Raw genomic sequence first — 17,716 nt, forward strand, 5'->3', positions numbered from 1 at the left:
CCCAATGCCCATTCCCACCCACAAGGACCACACACAACCATCCTTCTTGTTATACTGCTTTAATATTTGGACATGAAGACAGGACAGAGCCATTCAGGCTGTGCACAGACAAGACGCCCCCGAGCCACGGTGTAAGGCTGCAGGGCTTCCCTTCTCAATGGATGTGTGGATTTGGCCAAGATGCAGTTTAGCTGGTGACGTCCTGAGCGTGCCAGTGGGGTGCACGTGTGGGGTAGGGAAGGGGGATAGGGGTTCCCCGGGCAGCTCAGAGATTGTTCAGCTCCAGCAAGGTCTGGTCCAGGACCTGGTGTATCCCCACGTTCTCCTCTTTGGCACTGGCCAGACTCTCTGTAAACACAAGGAGCACCCAGACACGCAGCCAGATGCACACACACACACACAGCACAAGCATACCCAGGCACAGCCAGACCCACACACACCACACCAAGCATAGTCACACGCACACAGACAGACATCTCAGTGCGGCACCGGCAGGGGTGTGCCCAGATCATCTGGGACCCCCAGGGACAGGTGGTCTCTGCTCTTCATCTTCTTCATCCTCCCACATTGCCCTGTTGCCCATGGACAGCCCCTCTGGTTGTGTGGGTACTGCTGGCAGCTACTGCTCCAGCCAGCCATTGTCACGTCCCCATCTCCCCATCCTGCCATCACCACCAGCCACAATGGGCAAGCCCACAAACCATTGGTCACAAAAGAGGAGAGCCAGCGCCTGCTGCATGAGCCACGTGCTCTGTGAAGAAGAGTGAGACAGCAGCCCAGGAAAGTGGGCAGAGAGAACAGCAGAGAAGGAGCAGAGCTAACAGGGCTGCAGGAATGAGCTCACTTCTGGGGCAGCCTCCTTCAGTGCTTGCTTGCAGATGGTATCCTCCTTCTGTGAGAGATGGGGATGGGGCAAAGGTTCTACCCACTCTGCTACAAGGGCATCCCCTGCTTGGCTTGGGGTGACCAGAGGAATGGGAAAGAGCTGTCTGCCTGGGGAAGGGGAGGAATGCAGCAACACGAAGCACTGTGTTCCTCCCCAGAGGGGCCAAGCTGACACCAGGGGACAGCCACCATCTCATGGACATTCCAGGACATGGCAAAAGCTCTCATCCCTCCTCCAGGAAAATCCCATCAGCTCCACAGGGTCTCCCTGTCCCACCAATCAAGGCAGTTACCCAAGGGGGGAGCGGGCAGGGCTCAGCCTCAAGCCAGCCTGGTCAAAATGGGGTGGGAAACAGCTGGGTTTGGGGGCATCCCAGGGGCTGGGGCAGGAGCTGTGGCAGCTCAGTTGTTAAGTTCGGTAAGGATGACCCGCAGCTCGTTAGTGAGAATGCGGTTTTTCTCAGCCTCCTGACGGGAGCGTTCTAGAGAAAAGAGACATCAGCGCAGCAGTGGGAAGAGAGAGAGAAAGAAGAGTTAGAAAAGGGACAGCAGTGCCCACCAGAGTCCTCACTAAGCACATCATGGCCACCCAGTGGGCAGCAGGGAAAGTAGGAGGAGGAGGCAGCCAGTCATAGGGCTGCAGGTCCATTAGGTCTGTGGCAGGGCTGTGGGGTGGGATGGGATGCTCAGGGAAGACTGGAGACCTGCTTAGGGCCAGAAATCATCGTTGAAGGGTATGGACAGCCCCTTCAGCCAGGGAGGGTGATGGAAGACAGATGCTGGGGCTGAAAGGATGTTGTGATGCCTGGGAGTGCAGATGGGGAATGGACAGATCAGGTCTAGACCTATGAATTTAGACTGAAAGTCTCAGGAGGTGGCACAAAATGAGGAAAGCTGTGTCCGAGAGCCAGGGGTGGTAAGGACAAGCACAGGCACACAGGGGCACAGCCACAGCTGTTCTGGCATCCCTGTGGCCACCCCCAGCTGCCGGCACCTGCATGAGACAGCAGGAAATGAGGGATGAGCGTGGAGAACCAGAGCAGCATGAAGAAAACAAAGGAGAAACCAAGGAGAGAAAACACTTTATTGAGACCAACTCAGTAACCCAGAGCGACAGAACAGAAAAGAAAAAGTCATGAAATGCAAAATGCAAACTGAAAAGCAATGTGCAAAGGACAGAGGCAAGGCGGGGAGGGGAGCGTGAGTGGTAGGGGTGTCTGGGGTCAGGACCACCCCCTCCACTCCATATCCCCCCTGGCATGCAGCACCCAGATGGCTGACGTGGAGTCCCTAGTGCTTGTGATGCTGGGGGGGAAATGCAGGGCACAGGGTCCCTGGGTACAGCTCCATCCTCCCACATCCCCGTGGGGTGTGGGGTCATGGGGATGCTCCCCTTCCCCTTAAACACCCCATAGCGCCTATACCTCGTCTTGTAGGAATACAGAATTATAGAATCACAGCATGGCTTGGGTTGGAAGAGACCTTAAAGAAGAGGGTTGGACGAGACCCTGCTGTGGGCAGGGCTGCCACCTGCTAAGAACACCCCAGGCTGACTCCTGTTGACTACTGGCCATGGGCCAGGAAGGACAGAAAGGGGACAGAGTAGGGACACAGCGGGCAGGAGGAGTGGGGAGGGGGCCAGGCAGGCAAAGGGGCCGAGCTGGGGGGGGAGGAAGGCAGGCAGGGGGTGCGGTGCTGGTGCCCAGTGCGGGGTTCAGAGGGAGGTGATGTCATTAAGCGCATTATCCAGCTCCTCGCTGATGGCTTTGTACTTCATCTTCTGTGCATAAACTTCGTCTGCAGGTGGGGGGAGTGTGGGGAAGGCAGTGGAGCAGAGAGGGAACGAGTGGCAGAAAGAGAGAGAGTGGCGGTGAGCAGGAGGCAAGGGTGGCAGTAGCGTGCAGGTACAGCATCGGGCACAGACGATGTAGATGAGGCCATATTTCCCAACTGGGACCCAAGGACCCCCACAGCATCCCAGCCTCCCCCCTCCCATCAAACGTGTCCCCCACACCCCAGGATACGGACCCCCATCCCTGTTTGCCCATGAAAGAGGGACATAGGGCAGCAAGGACCTTTTACCTTCTAAGTCATCGATGGTTTTCTCCAACTTTGCCACAGACCGCTCAGCAAACTCTGCCCTGGTCTCAGCCTGCAGAAGCACAGAGAGGACGGTGAGTGTGATGGGAATACCCCTAAATCCACACCCCAAACATGCTCTGTACTCCAAAACCACCCCATTTGCTGCACCTGGGCTGGTAAGCATCTCAATTTGCCTCCAAGGCAGAGGGGTGAGATGTTATTTTGCTGCTGCCAGTGCATGTCCTGGGAGCAGAGCATCATGCACCCATACAGACCCTATTCAAGAGCCTTACCTCCTTCAGTTTCTCCCCTAAAAGCTTGATTTCCTCCTCATACTTGTCCTCCTTGGTGGAATACTGCAGGGACAGAGAGGAGCACTGTTAGCCTCAGAGGACATCTCCAGTTCTTCATCCCAATGAGGGACCCTGCTCCCCTCAACCCAGAGTGCTCTGCCCAGCCCCAGCAGCCCCACCAGGTCCTACCTTGTCAGCCTGGGCCTCCAGAGACTTCAAGTTGTTGGTAACAATTTTCAGCTCCTCCTCTAGGTCACCACATTTACTACATCCCAAGCAGGAGCCACCAGGCAGGGGAGGGGATGGTGAAGGGGAGAAGGGGGGAGCGGAAAGAGCACAGGGAAGGAGGAAAGAAGGAGAGAACAAGTTGAGAGGAGAAAACTCAGAGTGGAGGAGCAGCAGAGCCACTGGGCACACATCCCTTCCACGCATGTCACAGCTGCACTCCTGCATCCCTCTGAGGAGGAGGAGAGCAGGCACGGAGGAGCATGCTCTGCCCACAGAGGTACAGGCGAGGTGAGGGCTGTGGCAGCAGTGCAGAGAGGAGAGAGGTGGCTGGTGTGGCTCAAGAGACAGCGACAGAGAGAGGGGGTCTGCTGCACCTTGCCCCACACCCCTGCTCCAGTACCTCTTCCTCTGAGGCAATGAGGGATTTGAGGCTCTGGTCCATGGTCCGCAGCTCCTCCTCCAGCTGTCTCACTCGGCTGGGGTGGAAAAGGGGCACCCACGGGGGGGGCCAGCAGAGAGCAGGTCAAGGATGTGCCGGCAGCCAGCATCCCTCCTCCCTCCTCCCAGTGGCTGGAATGGAGCTCCCCATCCCCACGTGGACACATGGACATGGACGTGTCCACAGCTCCCATGGGCATAAGCTTAGGGCAGGGGTGGTGTGGGAGCCTCGCGCGCCTGGAGTCTTGCTCACCTCTCTGCCACCTCTGCCCTCTCCTCCGAGCGCTCCAGCTCTCCCTCAAGGACCACCAGCTTACGGGCCACCTGTTGGGGACATCCAGAGGAACATGTCAGGTTCCTAGGATACTAGGAAAAGTGTTTTCTCAGAGTGGTCAGGCACTGGCACAGGCTGCCTAGGGAGATGGTGGAGTCACCATCCCTGGAGGTCCTCAAGAACAGTGGAGATGTGGTACTAAGGGACACGGTGGGGATGAGCTGATGGTTGGACTACATGATCTTAGTGATCTTCTCCAGCTTCAGTGATTCTACGAGTCTATGTCAGACACAGACTGGCAAATAGGGCTGCACTGCCCTTAGTGACACCAGGGATTCAGGAGACATGTGTGGTGGCACACACCTCCTCATATTTGCGGTCGGCTTCCTCCGCTATGTGCTTGGCCTCCTTCAGCTGCATTTCCTGCAGTTCCATTTTCTCCTCATCCTTCATGGCCCGGTTTTCAATGACCTTCATGCCTCTGAGGAAAACCAGAAACAAGAACATTAGGAAGAATTTATTCATGGAAAGGGTGGACAAGGATTGGGCTGCTCAGGGAGGTGGAGGAATCCCCAACTCTAGAGGTGTTGAAGAGATGTGAGGATGTGGCACTAAGGGACACGGCTTAATAATGGATCTCAGTAGGCTGGGTTGGTGATTGGGCTTGGTGATCCTGAAGGTCTTTTCCAGTCAAGATGATTCTGTGATTCTATGAGGTTATGGCTGTAGATCGAGGTGACAGCTGCATCTCCTGCCTGCCTGCTGTGCTTTGATATGCCCATTCTCTTGCTTCAGAGATACAGTAGATTGCCCAGGGACTTAGGCATCCTATGCAGCAGGCTCACACCAGAAGTACCCAGGGATGCACAACTGAAGCAGCAGAGATACCCCACAGCAACCCAGGAAATGTGCCTCTCAGCCAGGCAGGTCAAACTGATCTTTGCCAATGGAGGCAAATGGCCAGCTGCAAATTGTTCACTGCCAGCTGCCTGGAAGGCAGTGACAGGTTTGCCCTTGCCTGCACGGATCCTGCCCAGAAAATATGTGTGCTGCAAGCAGGTACTTCACCAGAGGGTGAGCAATGCCCTGTGCATGCTCTGCAGCCCTCTTTAGAATGCTGCTGCTTCATTCCCAAAGGCCAACCTCAGTTCCTGGGCTACTGCTCAACTCTCAAGTGGAGGAGATAGCTCTGGGGCACAAAGTCAGCTCTGAGCACCCTTTGGCTCCAAGCATAGCTTAATAATCTGTATGGGCATCAGATCAAATTGTTCAGGATTTTATGGGTACCCTGGAAATTTCAAAGCGTGGCAAGAATGCCTATGGCAAAAGGAGCTGTGTTCTGCTCCCTCCCAACAGAAAAAAACAATACAAACCCCCGGGGGTCAACTCAAGGGGTTCCCAAGCCCTGCTGCAAAGCCAAGGGACTGTCTGCTATCATGGGCAACCCAAAGGCACTCCCTGCTGTCCCCCAGCCCCCCCATCACACCTCTCGCTCTCATCCGCTGCCTTCTCAGCCTCTTCCAGCTTCTGCAGGGCGGTGGCCAGGCGCTCCTGGGCCCTGTCCAGCTCCTCCTCCACCAGCTGGATGCGGCGGTTCAGAGAAGCCACCTCAGCCTCAGCCTGGGAAGCAGAAACCTCTCAGTCACCACATGGCACACAGACATGTATATAGCACTGTCAGGAGTTATTTCAGCTGGGACATCCCTTTGCACCACGCAGCAATCACTTCCGACCTGCACTGACACTCTGGAGCACACGCCTCATCACCCCTCCGTAATAACATGGGGTTCCTCCATCCCTAGCATTGTACTTGACACCATCTGCTCCTTAACATGTGTGCACAGCCCTGAGATTGAACCCTCGCACCTCCAGCCCAGGAGATGGAAGAGGTGTGCTCAATAGGTCTGCACAGCTGCGCCTTCCCCACGCCAGCACTGGGGGGTTTTCAGAACAGTGATTAAAGGAGGAGGAATGCCCTGCGCTGATCCTCTCCCGAAAAGGAGACGGGAGCCACTTGTGGATTTCCTGTTTACGGAGGCGGTGGAGCAAACCGTCCCCATAGCGTCGAGCCCCCACTTGGGGCCACCCGGAGCCCCCCTGCACCGCTCAGCATTGCCGACTCACGCAGCCCGTCCGCGGGGCGATAGGGCGAGCTGCCCTCCGACGCGTGGCTCCCGGCCAACGTCGCACCGCCGGGGCCGGCGGGAGTGGGGCCCTCTGCGTTCCCATGCTCCCCGTGCGCCGATGGGGCGGGCAGCCAGAGCCGGCCGGGAGCGGTGGCCCTGGCCCCCCGCCAGCCCCCGGCCGACTGGCCCCGTTCTCTTTCCATTCGCTAAGGGCCTTCCCGCTCCATCACCGCCGAGAAAAACGCTGCCTCAGCAGCTCCCGGCCCCGCGGAGGGGAGAAAAAGCCCAAAACGCCTAGGAGTAGGGTGAGGTGGGAGCCTCTTGCCTCACCGGCAGGATATTAGGCAGATCGCGCGGGGAAACCCGAAACAGAGGTCCCGCCCGATGCTCAGCCTCACCCCGGCGTGAGCTTTTTCCCAGGGAATGACCCCCCGAAGTGGGTCAGCGCTGCCCGGGAACATGAGCTGCAGAGCGGGGAACCCGATCTGCGGCTGCAGGAAGGGGCTGCTTCCTCTGTCCGCGACAACGGCGCGGGTACCGCGCCCAGCTCTGCCGGCCCCGATAACGGGAGGATGCGGGAGCCGGGGAAGGGCAGCGGAAAGAGAGACAAAAAAAACCCCAACAAAATAAAACCGCCTAACAACAACAGCACAAAGCCAAACAGGGAACGACCCGCAGCCTGGAAATGCCACAGAGCGGAAATATTGGAAATATTGGCCTGCGGCACCGCACGGCGATGGCTCGTCCCCACGTTGGGGCACAGAGCGCTCTGCGGCCGCTCCGGCCCCGAAGCGGGCAGCAGCCGCTCGGGCGTGGGGAGCTCGGCCGTGATGTGGGGCCATTTCCAAGCCAAGCACCGCCGCGGAGCATCCCCGCCAGGCCCCGGCAGCAGGGACCTCCCCGCAGCCTCCGCCCCGCACCGGCACCCGCGGGGAAAGGGTGGGGGGGGAGGGTCTCCCGCAACCACCGGGACGCGCGTCCCCGCAGCACGCCCGTGCTCCCCGCTCCCCAGTGCGCGGCTCCGAGCGGCGCCGCCGCCCCGGTTTGGGGGTCGCGGGGTGCCCCCAGGAGCCTTACCCGCTCCCGGGCCTGCCGCTCGGCATCGGCCTCCCGCTGCAGGTGCTCGGCGCGTTCCTCCGCCTCGTCGGCCACCTGCTGCAGGCTCTGGATCTTCTTCTTGACGGCGTCGATGGAGCTGATGCCGGCCATGGCCGTGCGGCCGGCGGGGAGCGCAGCGAGGCCGCTCCGCTGAGCCCTTTGTGGGATCCGCCTGGCTCGGGCAGGAAGCGCTCAGGCGGCGGCCGCTCCCGCCCTGCCTCCATCCCTTCCTGCTCCTGCTCCTCCTCCTCCTCCTCCTCCTCCTCCTGCCTTACACCGACCCGCGCTCTCTGGGCTGAACGCACATCGTCCCCCGATAAAGCGCACGGCTGCGCCCGGGAGGGCACGCTGTGACCCCCAGCACTAGGGACCCTAAAGCAGGGCACAGAGTGCCCCCCAGGAGAGCTGCATGCCCTACCCCAACAATAGGCAGAAGGGAAGGAGCTCGGGGAGTTTATTGTCCTGGGGGAAAAAGGGGCTGGGGAGTCTGTGAGCCACTCCGCGTAGAGTGTATCCAGGGATGCCCCCCAAAACCCCCACACATCTCCTGCAGAGATGGGGGACACAGATTTTTGTCCCATGGGACTGCTCTTGGGCAACCCCTGGATACAGCCCCTGGCCACACAAAGACATCCAGGGCTGATGTCCCAGCATACAGGCAAGTCCAGCTCTGCATCCCCACCACAGCACATGCTTGGGTGGAATGCTTGCAAGGCATGATGGCATTCAATCCTCTCTTAAGGATCTCTGACAGCTGCCGGGCAGCCCCAGCCACGCTCCACGCCTGCCTCCAGGGATGACACTTCCCAGGATCCGGGGCTTCCCCGGAGGGGCAGGATCTGGCCATGTCCCCGCGGCACTGAGTCCCAAACCAGGTGGCAGCAGGGTGGAAGCACGTGGCTTTGGGCTTGGCCCTGGTCCCAGCCTCATGCTTGGGCACAGAGCAGCTCATGGGGTGCAGGGCAGAAGGGGAGTCTCCAGAGTAAAGAAGCAGGCTGTGGGGCAAGCACCCCGGTCCCATATCAGCCAGAGCAGGGTGCCTCCTGCTCTGGCCCCACCCAGGGATGCAGTCACTTCCCAGCAGCGCCCGTTCCCTCCCACCGGCTCGTGGAATCGCCAAATAAGAGCAAAGTCTCGGGTTGGGAGAGCGCTGGGGCGGGAACTTGGGTGAAGCCTGTGGGATTGTGGCCTGGGATCGTGGCCTGGGAAAGGCAGAGTATGCGTGTCCCCGTGCCCGCAGTTGGATGGGACAGGCCTGTGGCCAGGGACAGTGCAGGGCTGGAAGGGGACATACCCTGCTCAGGCAACCACACTGTCCCCACAGGACGTCCCTTTTGGGGACGAGGAGGGAATGGGGCCACAGTGACCTCGCTCAGCGCCGGCAGCACACTGAGATTCAGTGGGTTTGGGAGCACTCTGTGCCCACACCCCGTGGCTGGGGCATCCTGCACCAGCTCACCCCATCCCACATGGACCTGCTCAGGGCAGCACGGAACTGCACGCAGCACAGTTGCCCTTTGGACAAGATAAACAATCCCTCCTAGAGAATTCCCAGTGCTTTGACAACTTGGTGTTTAACTTCGGGCAGCCCTCAGGGTCAGCAATCAGTGCCAGTACCTTTTTCAGGACAAACTCCTAAAACCTCCCTGCAAGACACAGCCTGGCACTGGGGCCATTGGCACCCAACGAGGCTCACTGCCCGCTGTGCCCACGTCTGCCATCTGGTAGCCCCTGTTCCCCTGTAGGCTGGGGGTCCCACTGGAGGACACTGGGCCACACCGAGGACTTTGGTGCCGTTGTCTGTCCTCATCTGCTCTCCCCTGTCCTTGGAGGCCACCTTGGAGTTTTGACGCACCTCCCCCATTTAGCTCCATAAACCCACCAGGATTGAATTTTTGTTCTCAATCCTAAAAAACCTGGCTGTGTCCCTGCTGGCCACGCTCCAGACAGCTCTCCTTTAGCTTCTCCTCCAGTTTCCAGGGTTGGTTTTCATCAGAGAAGGACTGGCTATCAAAAGGAGCATTTATTTATAGGGTGTCAAATACCCCGTGTGGCACTGCAGGTCGTTATACCCAGTTCCTGAGCAAGCTTGAGCCTCGCACAGCTGTTCCGCCCTTCATCTCAGCCAGGCGCAAGCCAATTTCAACACCTTCCTAACATCTCCCCACTGGGATCCATTTCCCAGGAGTAGCATCAGTCATGGCCCTAAATAAAACTCTTCCCAGCCTTTCCTTTCTCAGGGTACAGGGTGGCACGTCAGACTCCTAAAGGACCATCCCCACACTCCCTAAGCATCCTTCCCAACCAATGCTCAGCACAGGAAAGAGCTTTTCCTATTTCTCAGTTTCTTTTCCCATTTTTCTAACTCTATTTAGCATCTAAGTTTTTCCTACATGTGCATGTTGGCGCAATGGGGACACTCATCCCCATGGGCTATGGGGCACTGGGCTGAGTGATGTCCCAGTACTCTGGCACCCACACGGCACCCACAGCCAGAATGGGTCTGACACCCTTCCCACGAATGCTGACCATATAAGGTTCCCCTCTTCCTTCACCCCCCCAGATTTCAGCGCCTGCACAGGGGAGGGGTTGCCTACGTACGTCCGTGGCTTTCTTCTCCGCCTGCTCCAGCTTCTCTTGGGCCTCCTTGACAGATTCAGAGTATTTCTCCACCTCATCTTCTGTGCCCTTCAGCTTCTTCTGCAGACCCTGCTGTTCCTCCTCCAGCTGGGGAAGGGATAGAGCACGGCTGTCATGGTTGGTCACCCTGGAGCACCCCCCCAGCAAGAGGTCACCATCGTCATGCTGTGGTGAGCACAGTCAATTCTGGGGACCCAGGACCTCGGGGAACCCTGTGTCTTCAGGGCTGGGGACAAGAGAAGTCCTGACATGGAGACACAGCTGTGGGGCACCGGGAAGGTCCCTATTTGTGTGGCTGTGGTGGGAGTGTGTTGTCCCCTAGGGTGTCCCATGCAGAGGGGTAGGGAGGTAGCAATAGGGAGTCCCAGCAAGACAAAGAGAGTCTGGGGACGCTGAGGTGAGGAACAACAGGCACAGGCCCCCATGTTTGGACAGCCTTACATTGGAGATCCCTCAGGCTGGACACCCCCAGACTGGGGATCTCGGAGGTTAGAGATAGAGGACCCTGAAATGTGGGTCTTCAAGGTCAGAAACCCAGTGGGACAAGGTCCCCAAGTTGGACATTCATCAAAACAAGGGCCCCAGGGCTGGACATCCCTAGACTATGGGTCTTCAAGGGACCCCTATATTGGGGGTCTCCGAGATTGAACACCCAGAGAAGCAAAGTCTTTGGGGCCAGATCTCTTTAGGTCTGGAGTTCCCAGCACTTTTTCTGGGGAAGTCTATGGGACTCACCTGCTTGCAGCGATCCTCCGCCTGCTTCTTGTCAGCCTCCGCCTGCTCAGCACGGTCGATGGCGTTCTCCTTGTCCAGTTTGAGCATCTGCATCTTCTTCTTGATGGCCTCCATGGTGGCGGCTGGGCGAGGGGCTGCGGCGGTGGGGCGAGGGGTGGCGGCGGCGGTGGGGAGCGGAGCACCGGGGGCAGCGGCAGCACCGGCACTGCGCCCACCGCCCCGCCGCGCCGCCTAAGAGCCGGGGAGGGGCCGTGCCGGGAGGGAGGGGGCCGCCCCGGGACCTCCCCCGCCGCCCGCCAGCACCTTTTAGGGACAGGCTTCGCCGCCGTCCGCAGCACCGAGCGGGACGGGGAGGGAGGCGGGGGGGTGTCGGCACCCTGCGGGCAGCCCCGGCACCTGGCACCGAGGGGGCACCGGGAGAGGGGCGCAGCGGAGGCGATGTGCTGGGAACACGCGGGGCTCTGTAGTGGGGGTGCCGTGGTGGGACGGTGCTGGGGACGCCGGTGACACCGCTCTGCGAACGCCGCGAGGGGACTGGTTGAGGGGACGCTGTGATGAGGGCAGTTCCGCAGCGACAATCCGGTGATGTTGGGGACACGCCGCATCTGTCCCTGTGCCACCTGGGGACGTGCCGATGGCAGTGAACCACTTTTGTCTGCAAAGCTGTCCCTGCACGAGGGGACACCCTGAGACTTGTCACTGTGCCCTGGGGAAGGGGGATCCTGTGGGCTGGCACTGCTCTTGAGAGCACCCACGGGGGTCCTGGGGGTGCTGCAACGGCACTCGGACACCTGCAGACTGTGATCCCCCACAGCTTTCTGGGGCAGAGGGACGCTTCATGTGCTCTGAAAGGAGCGGGAGATGCCCAGGACCATTGTGATCCTTCAGTGCCCCAGGGTCTCCTGTGCTGATTGTGTCTCCAGCAGGACAATGCTCTCCCGGCACTGCAGCCCTCCATACCGCCCCAAGCCATGGGTGCTCCCCCAGATTGGCACAGCTGGAGACTGGGGTCATAGCTCTAAGCCAAATGTGGCACCCCATTCCCAGGCCAGCAGTGGGCACAGGGATGCTCTGTGGGGATGGCCACAGTGAGCCTCCCCTCTGCCATGCAGGCTCCTCCTGGCACAGCCTCCCCAGGACCCTCTTCTGCATCGCCTTGATATCCTCTGCACAAAGCCTGATAGCAAAATGCAACAGAAAAATCCTCTGGGACTGGAGGGAACCAAGTGCTGACCGTCCCATCCCACTGTTGTGTCACAGCCCCAGTGCTGCCCCATGCTACCAACACCCCAGTGCCATCATCCCCAGCTGGAGAGCACCTCCAATGGAACAGTGTTTCAGGGTGACTCAGGGCATTCAGGCTGCCTTGCTCCTTCTTTCTGCTTGAAATAAATTGTATTCCACAGGCCAAAAAAAAAAAAGTAAACCCTTCTGATCCTGGCTCCTCCAAAAATACCCCATGCTTGAATAGCACTCATAAATGCTTCTGGTGCATTCCCAGCTGCAGGGTGGGCTGGGGGCCAGGGGGGTCAGAGGGGATGGGGTGGGATGGGATGGATGAGGTGAGGGTCTGTGTGAGCTCCCAGACCATTGCTCTGCAGCAACATCCAGCAATGGGTCACACGCACGACTTTTAGGCACAGGGGTGCAGTGAAAGTGGTCAGAACTGAGAACTGGAGAAAATGGCATTATAGGAGCAAGATGTGAATGGATGGCTCTGGGGGAGAAGCTTCAGCCCAGAGCAGCCTGATGGACTCAGGAGTGATGTGTGTGATGTGAACAGCCATGGGGGCTTCACACAAGTCCCCCAAGGGATGTGGTTCTCCCTCACTGCACTCTTCCCCCCCATGGCCATATTTCACTGGGGCACCTGGTGCCAGCCAGGTGCTCCTGTCCATGGCTCTGTCCTCACAGCCATACTGTAGGACAAAGGGTGCTGGGGTGGGCCTCCGTCTCCAGAGTCCTGCTGTTGAAAGGACTTCCTTAGCTGCCATCCATGCCCTGTCCCCGGTGCTCCCCAGTGAGCCAGGCTGCCAGTCTCCTGCCCACCCCGAATGTGGGGCCGTGTGGGGCAGTTGGCACCTTGTGATTGACGTATACCGAGCACCACTTGTGCCTGCTGGAACCTGTGTGCAAAAATAGCCCCTCCGATCTCAGCTGAAAGATTTACGGGGTCAGGGCTCCAGCCATGCTGAATGCTGCCCTGCGTCCCTCCCACATGTATTTACAGCTGGCACCTGTGTCCCACTCTTTGTCTGCGAGGTGTGGCTGGGGGTCTCCACTGCTGCAGCCCCCTGCCCTGGGCGGTAGAGCTGGGCTGTGCCCATGTCCGGTACCTGGTGCTGGGGCAGGCAGCTCAGATTGTCAGGGGACAGCTGGCAGAGCTGAGATTCTTGCGGGAGGCACAAATCTACCCTGGAACTGGGCCATGGCACAGCGTCCCAGGGGGGACAGTGGCTCTTCTGCACCCCAACACCCCGTGATGTTGCAGGACACTGCTGCTCTGAAGGAGACGGAGACCCCAAACAGCCCCATGGCCACCCTGAGGGACACAGCTGAGAACTGCAGAGATGTGACATGCCATGCAGTGCAGCTCAGCCCCCTGGCTGCTTGCTGGTGCTGCAGCATGGGTACTCAGGGTGCAGAGGTGTCCTTACTGCATCCCACCACATCCCTTGTGTTTCCAAGTCCAGCTGAGTGACGGGAAGGGGTGGCAGCAGGTGGGGAAGGGGCCGCACTGAGGCAGCCGGGGGGGACTATTTCAGGGCTTGAGCTCAGCTGAGGCAGCCAGAGGGGCTCCAGCCACATTCCCGGCTGCTGCCCCACCAGGGGGTTGATGCATAGGGGGTGCCCCACCTGCACTCCCTCCCACATGCCCTGCCCAGGGATATTTTTGGTTGCCTGCAGGATTGGGGCCAGGAGCTGCAGAGCCTCAGGGGCAGGTGCTATGCTAGAGCTCGGCCGGCCCCCAAATCCCCCTGCAATTAATCCCCCACCCCCCCGCCACAGGCAGCACCTGCGAGGCTGCCAATGGGGGTCTGGGCTGCCGGGTGCCGCTCTGGACATGCCTCAAATAGTTTCCATGCTGTATAACCACCCGCACTGCCTTCCCCCTGCAAGGAGGGCTGGCAGCCCCATGCTGCCCAGTGGGGTCTGCAGCACCCCCTCCCAAAAACCCTGCTTCTCGGGGCCACCTGAAGTTGGGGGTCCCTGCAGCTCCCCATGAACACATGCTCCAAGCAAGCAGGAAAACCACTTTTATTGATGAAAGCTTCTTTCTGAGGAGCCATCCGCATCCCCCCACCCTGGAGCTTTGGGGGGAGGTGGTTTCCTTCCGTGTGTAATATGGGATGCTCAAAGTATCAAAATAGTGAGAGAAGCCTCAGCGAGTGCAAAGGGAAGGGGGAGGGAGGTCCTGGAGCCAGGGAGGGGTGGGGAGCTGTGGGCTCCGGGCCCCTGGGCAGGCACTGGGCTCTGGGGGTTAGTCGGGGCAACGTGAGCGAGGGGATAAATCAACTTGGGAAGCTGCAGGCTCAATACTACAGAAATTTTAAAGTTATAAAAAATACTGAAGATCTCAGAAAACAATGCAGGCACTTGGGAAGGAGGAGGAAGGCAGAGCTGGCTGGGAGAGAACGAGGTGGGAACAGCAGCTCCGGAGCAAAGCCAGGGCACCGGCCTGAGTAGAGGCACTGAGGAGGGCACGCGGTGCCTCCCAGGATGCTGCTGCTGCGGAGTGCAGGGGCATTCAGCCAGCAGTAAGGCATAGAGGTGAAAGGAGGCTCTGTGCGAGGCACAAGGGAAGGTGCAGAGATGATCCCCAAAAAAGGGCAAGGCACAGGCCTCACCCACTCCCACCTGGAGGAGGGAGAAGAAAGAAGCAAGAGAGAGGACAAGAAGGCACGAGGAAAAGTCCTGAAAGGCGTGCAGGGCCGGGGCCCGGGCAGCAGGGAGCCCTCGGGCCCCAGGGGTACCCTGAGCTGCCCCAAGACAGGCTCCCAGCCCGGTGCGCTGCGTGGGGAGGTGGGCTGGGTGGCGAAGCAGCGGTGCAGGTGCGGCACCTGCACGGTGTCTGGGTTAGTCCTGGTGCACCGGTGTGGGCAGGGCGCTGGTCTCGCCGAGGTAGCCCAGCGCTGTTGGAGGTGGGGTGTCTTAAATAGGAGCCGGCGGCAGCAGTCTGTGCAGTGAGTGGCGGGAGGGCACTGCCTGGGGGCAGCGCAGAGGCGTGGGGCTCAGTTCTGCTCCTCATCCCGCAGCTCGGAGGGCAGGAACTTGTACTGCTGCTGCCGGATCATGGCCAGCTTCTTGCGAGCCTCCTCCAGCTCCCGCTCCTTCCGCAGCATCTCCTCCTGGGCGGCGATGATCTGCAGAGAGAGCAGCGAGATGCTTTGTCCACCCATGGGAGGGGGTGGACAAAGCATGGATGGGATGGCAGGGATGGGAGCACACCTCGCTCTGCATCCTCCCATCGCAGCCACAATCGCAGCGGAGCAACCCCGTGGTCACACCACGGTGCTCGGGAGATACAGCCCACAGCATCCTGCAAGCAGGTCCCACATCCAGCAGATGAAGCTAGGACCTGTGCCATGCCACATGGGGCTGTGCCTGTCCCTTAAACAGTGCTTTGCCTTTCATACACCCCCTGGCCACTGGAATGGTGCAGGTATCACACCAAAAGCACCAGCACACATTCACTGGCTGTGCCCACTGCTACAAGCAGTAGGAAGAGTCCTGCTGGGTGATGTCCCATGTTGGTGGATGGCAGAACATGGCTGTGGAGGTAGCAAGAGCCACCCTGTCTGACCAAGGCAGCCCCACTCCTCACCTGTGCAATTCCTCCCACCATCTTCTCCTTCACCACCACCGTCTCGTCGTGGTCCTGGAAGGCGGCTGCCTTCTGTGCCGCCTTCACCAGATTGTCTGATGCTCTCTTCACGGCGTTGCCGGCAGCCTGGAGTGGGGAAAAAAGGCAGGGCAGTGTGCTCAGACCATGGTACAACAGCTTCCTTGGTGGGGAGAACCCCTGTCCCAGATGGACTGGTGGGCAGAAGAGGCAGCTGGGAGAAGGGGAGCTGCCAGCAGAGCTCCCTGCACATGGCTCACTGCCACCACGACTGCTCATGACCATTTCAGGCACTGCTGATCCTGACTGAGCGCCCATGGGCTCCCTTGCTATGCTCCCACATGAACAGCGGGGCAGGGACAGTCCTGTCCCAGCCTTTGGCCCAAGGTGACACCCCTGAGGTCCCACTGGGATCCCTCCTGCAGCACGTGGGCATTCACCTCTGCCCCTTGGCCACAGAGATGGCCCCATCAAAACATGTCCTCAAACTTTAATGCCAGGGATCTGGTGCATACATTTCAGACATTCCCAAGCCAGGCCATCAGCCCTGAATGCCCCTAAGCTCTGCAACCCCAGCCTGGTGGATGGGAGCCCAGGATTACATGTGCATACAGCTGAGGTCCAAGCTATGTGGAGCCAGCATTCCAATGAACCAAAAACAGTGCCACAGCCCCATCTCATGATCCTAGATGCCTCCCTGCTCCCACCCACCCCTCAAGCACTCAGGGAAGTGTTCAGAAATCTGGAGGAGGCAGACAGGGCTCAAGGGACTCACCTGGAGCCTCTTCATAGCCTCTGAGTCATGGTCAGCCTTCACCTTGCAGGCCACCAGCAGCTGTGCTGTGGAGGCAGCCACCTGCTTGGCCGACGAGATCAGCTTCTCCTCACTGGCGTGGCCCTGCACTGCTGCATTGGCAGCTTCGCACAGGTTGTTGGTGGCAGCAGCCACCATGCGTGCCTGCAGCAAGAGAAGGCATCAGAGGGATGCAGGAGAAAGTCTCAAGGAGGACATGGCTCATGGGATGGGGACAACTGGCTTCCATACCACATCCCAGGTGGTGCGAGAGAGAATAAGCAGTGAAGCTGCTTCTTTTGAAGAGCTAAAACACAAGGGCATCTTGCCCAACACAAGGAAACGCCCCCTGCCCCTACGTGTCCTTGATACTCACAGCTGAAATGAGTCCCTGGGACCACTGTCCATCATCCACTGCATTGGCCTGGATGGCTCCCACCTGTAAAGCAGAAGGTGAGTGAGGACAGGAGCCGTTGCCAGCCCTTGGAGAAGGAAGAGAACCCATCCCTGCTCCTCCCATGAAAGCTCTGCATCTTGATAACTTCAACTCTCTTCCCTCTCATCCTTACCTTTCCTTGGGCTACCAATTCTCGCTGGGCTGCTGAGGCTGCTTTCACCAAGGCACTTGTGGCTGCTGCAATAGATTTGGCAGCTTCCAGGATCTGCTCCTCAAAGTCCAGGCTCTCATCTGCTTGCTGTAGGCAAAAATAGGCACATTAATCCTATACAGATGAGCAAGGAAGGTGGCAGGGGGCTGGGGGAGGTGAGGGGTGGGCTCAGCACCCCGTGCTACCTTGGGCTTGGCCCTTGGTTTCAGCTGCTCCAGCTTCTTGGCTGCAGCCTCAATGGCAGCTGCTGCACCCAGCAGTTCATTCTCAGCAATGACCGTGGGATCTTCTGGGTCAACCCACTCCGTCCCTTCAGAGATGGTTAAGAGAAGTTAAACTCATGCACAACCTGACTTCCTGTTGACCCTACCTCCTCCCATCAGCTGCTGAACCACAGGTGTCAGCCCAGAGGTGGATGCAGCTGTGGCACTCACCCTTCATGGCCTCGGCTGCCTGGATGAGCTCAGTGACAGAGCTGGCCACTCGTTTGGAGTACCCGGCCAACTGCTGCTTCAGCTCATGGGTTGGCTTCTGCAGGATCTGCAAGAGAGCAGGAGTGAGCAAGTTAGGGAAACTGAAGCAGGGGATGGTCCCTACCTGGCAGCTCCCTGCCCCTACAATTTGGCTGCCTGGAGAAGGTACGATTTGGGGCTCAGACACCCATATTTCAGGG

General features: G+C 59.2%; 2 protein-coding genes across 10 annotated transcripts in view; both read right to left on the reverse strand.

Moving 5' to 3' along the window:
- Window positions 1-43: 43 nt before the first annotated feature.
- On the reverse strand, window positions 44-10,991 carry TPM2 (tropomyosin 2). 7 transcript variants are annotated; one of them, XM_065740015.1, is made up of 9 exons: window positions 10,800-10,988; window positions 10,026-10,151; window positions 5,687-5,820; window positions 4,564-4,681; window positions 4,180-4,250; window positions 3,450-3,525; window positions 3,261-3,323; window positions 2,968-3,037; window positions 44-348 (listed from the first exon to the last, which is right to left on the reverse strand). In XM_065740015.1, the coding sequence occupies exons 1-9, from the start codon at window positions 10,911-10,913 to the stop codon at window positions 266-268; spliced, it is 855 nt and encodes a 284-aa protein (XP_065596087.1). In that variant the 5' UTR covers window positions 10,914-10,988; the 3' UTR covers window positions 44-265. The 7 variants fall into 7 exon arrangements, with proteins under 7 accessions (XP_065596087.1, XP_065596086.1, XP_065596090.1 ...); XM_065740014.1 differs by lacking the exon at window positions 3,450-3,525 and adding an exon at window positions 3,889-3,964 and having other exon boundaries at window positions 10,800-10,987; XM_065740017.1 differs by lacking the exon at window positions 44-348 and adding an exon at window positions 1,949-2,682 and having other exon boundaries at window positions 10,800-10,991.
- Window positions 10,992-14,040: 3,049 nt separating this feature from the next.
- The window catches only part of TLN1 (talin 1), a 30,791-nt gene continuing 27,115 nt past the window's right edge, over window positions 14,041-17,716 (reverse strand). For all 3 annotated transcript variants that reach the window (XM_065740029.1, XM_065740031.1, XM_065740028.1), the window contains 7 exons: window positions 17,478-17,583; window positions 17,229-17,353; window positions 17,005-17,130; window positions 16,812-16,874; window positions 16,418-16,600; window positions 15,625-15,750; window positions 14,041-15,163 (listed from right to left, as the gene is read on the reverse strand). In XM_065740029.1, the coding sequence (XP_065596101.1) occupies window positions 15,032-15,163; window positions 15,625-15,750; window positions 16,418-16,600; window positions 16,812-16,874; window positions 17,005-17,130; window positions 17,229-17,353; window positions 17,478-17,583 (861 nt within the window). In that variant the 3' untranslated portion in view covers window positions 14,041-15,031. The remainder of the gene's footprint in view (window positions 15,164-15,624; window positions 15,751-16,417; window positions 16,601-16,811; window positions 16,875-17,004; window positions 17,131-17,228; window positions 17,354-17,477; window positions 17,584-17,716) is intronic.

This window comes from Cyrtonyx montezumae, unplaced genomic scaffold (assembly GCF_038088225.1).
Source record: "Cyrtonyx montezumae isolate F1298 unplaced genomic scaffold, pur_monq_1.0 scaffold_25, whole genome shotgun sequence".
NCBI lineage: Eukaryota > Metazoa > Chordata > Aves > Galliformes > Odontophoridae > Cyrtonyx > Cyrtonyx montezumae.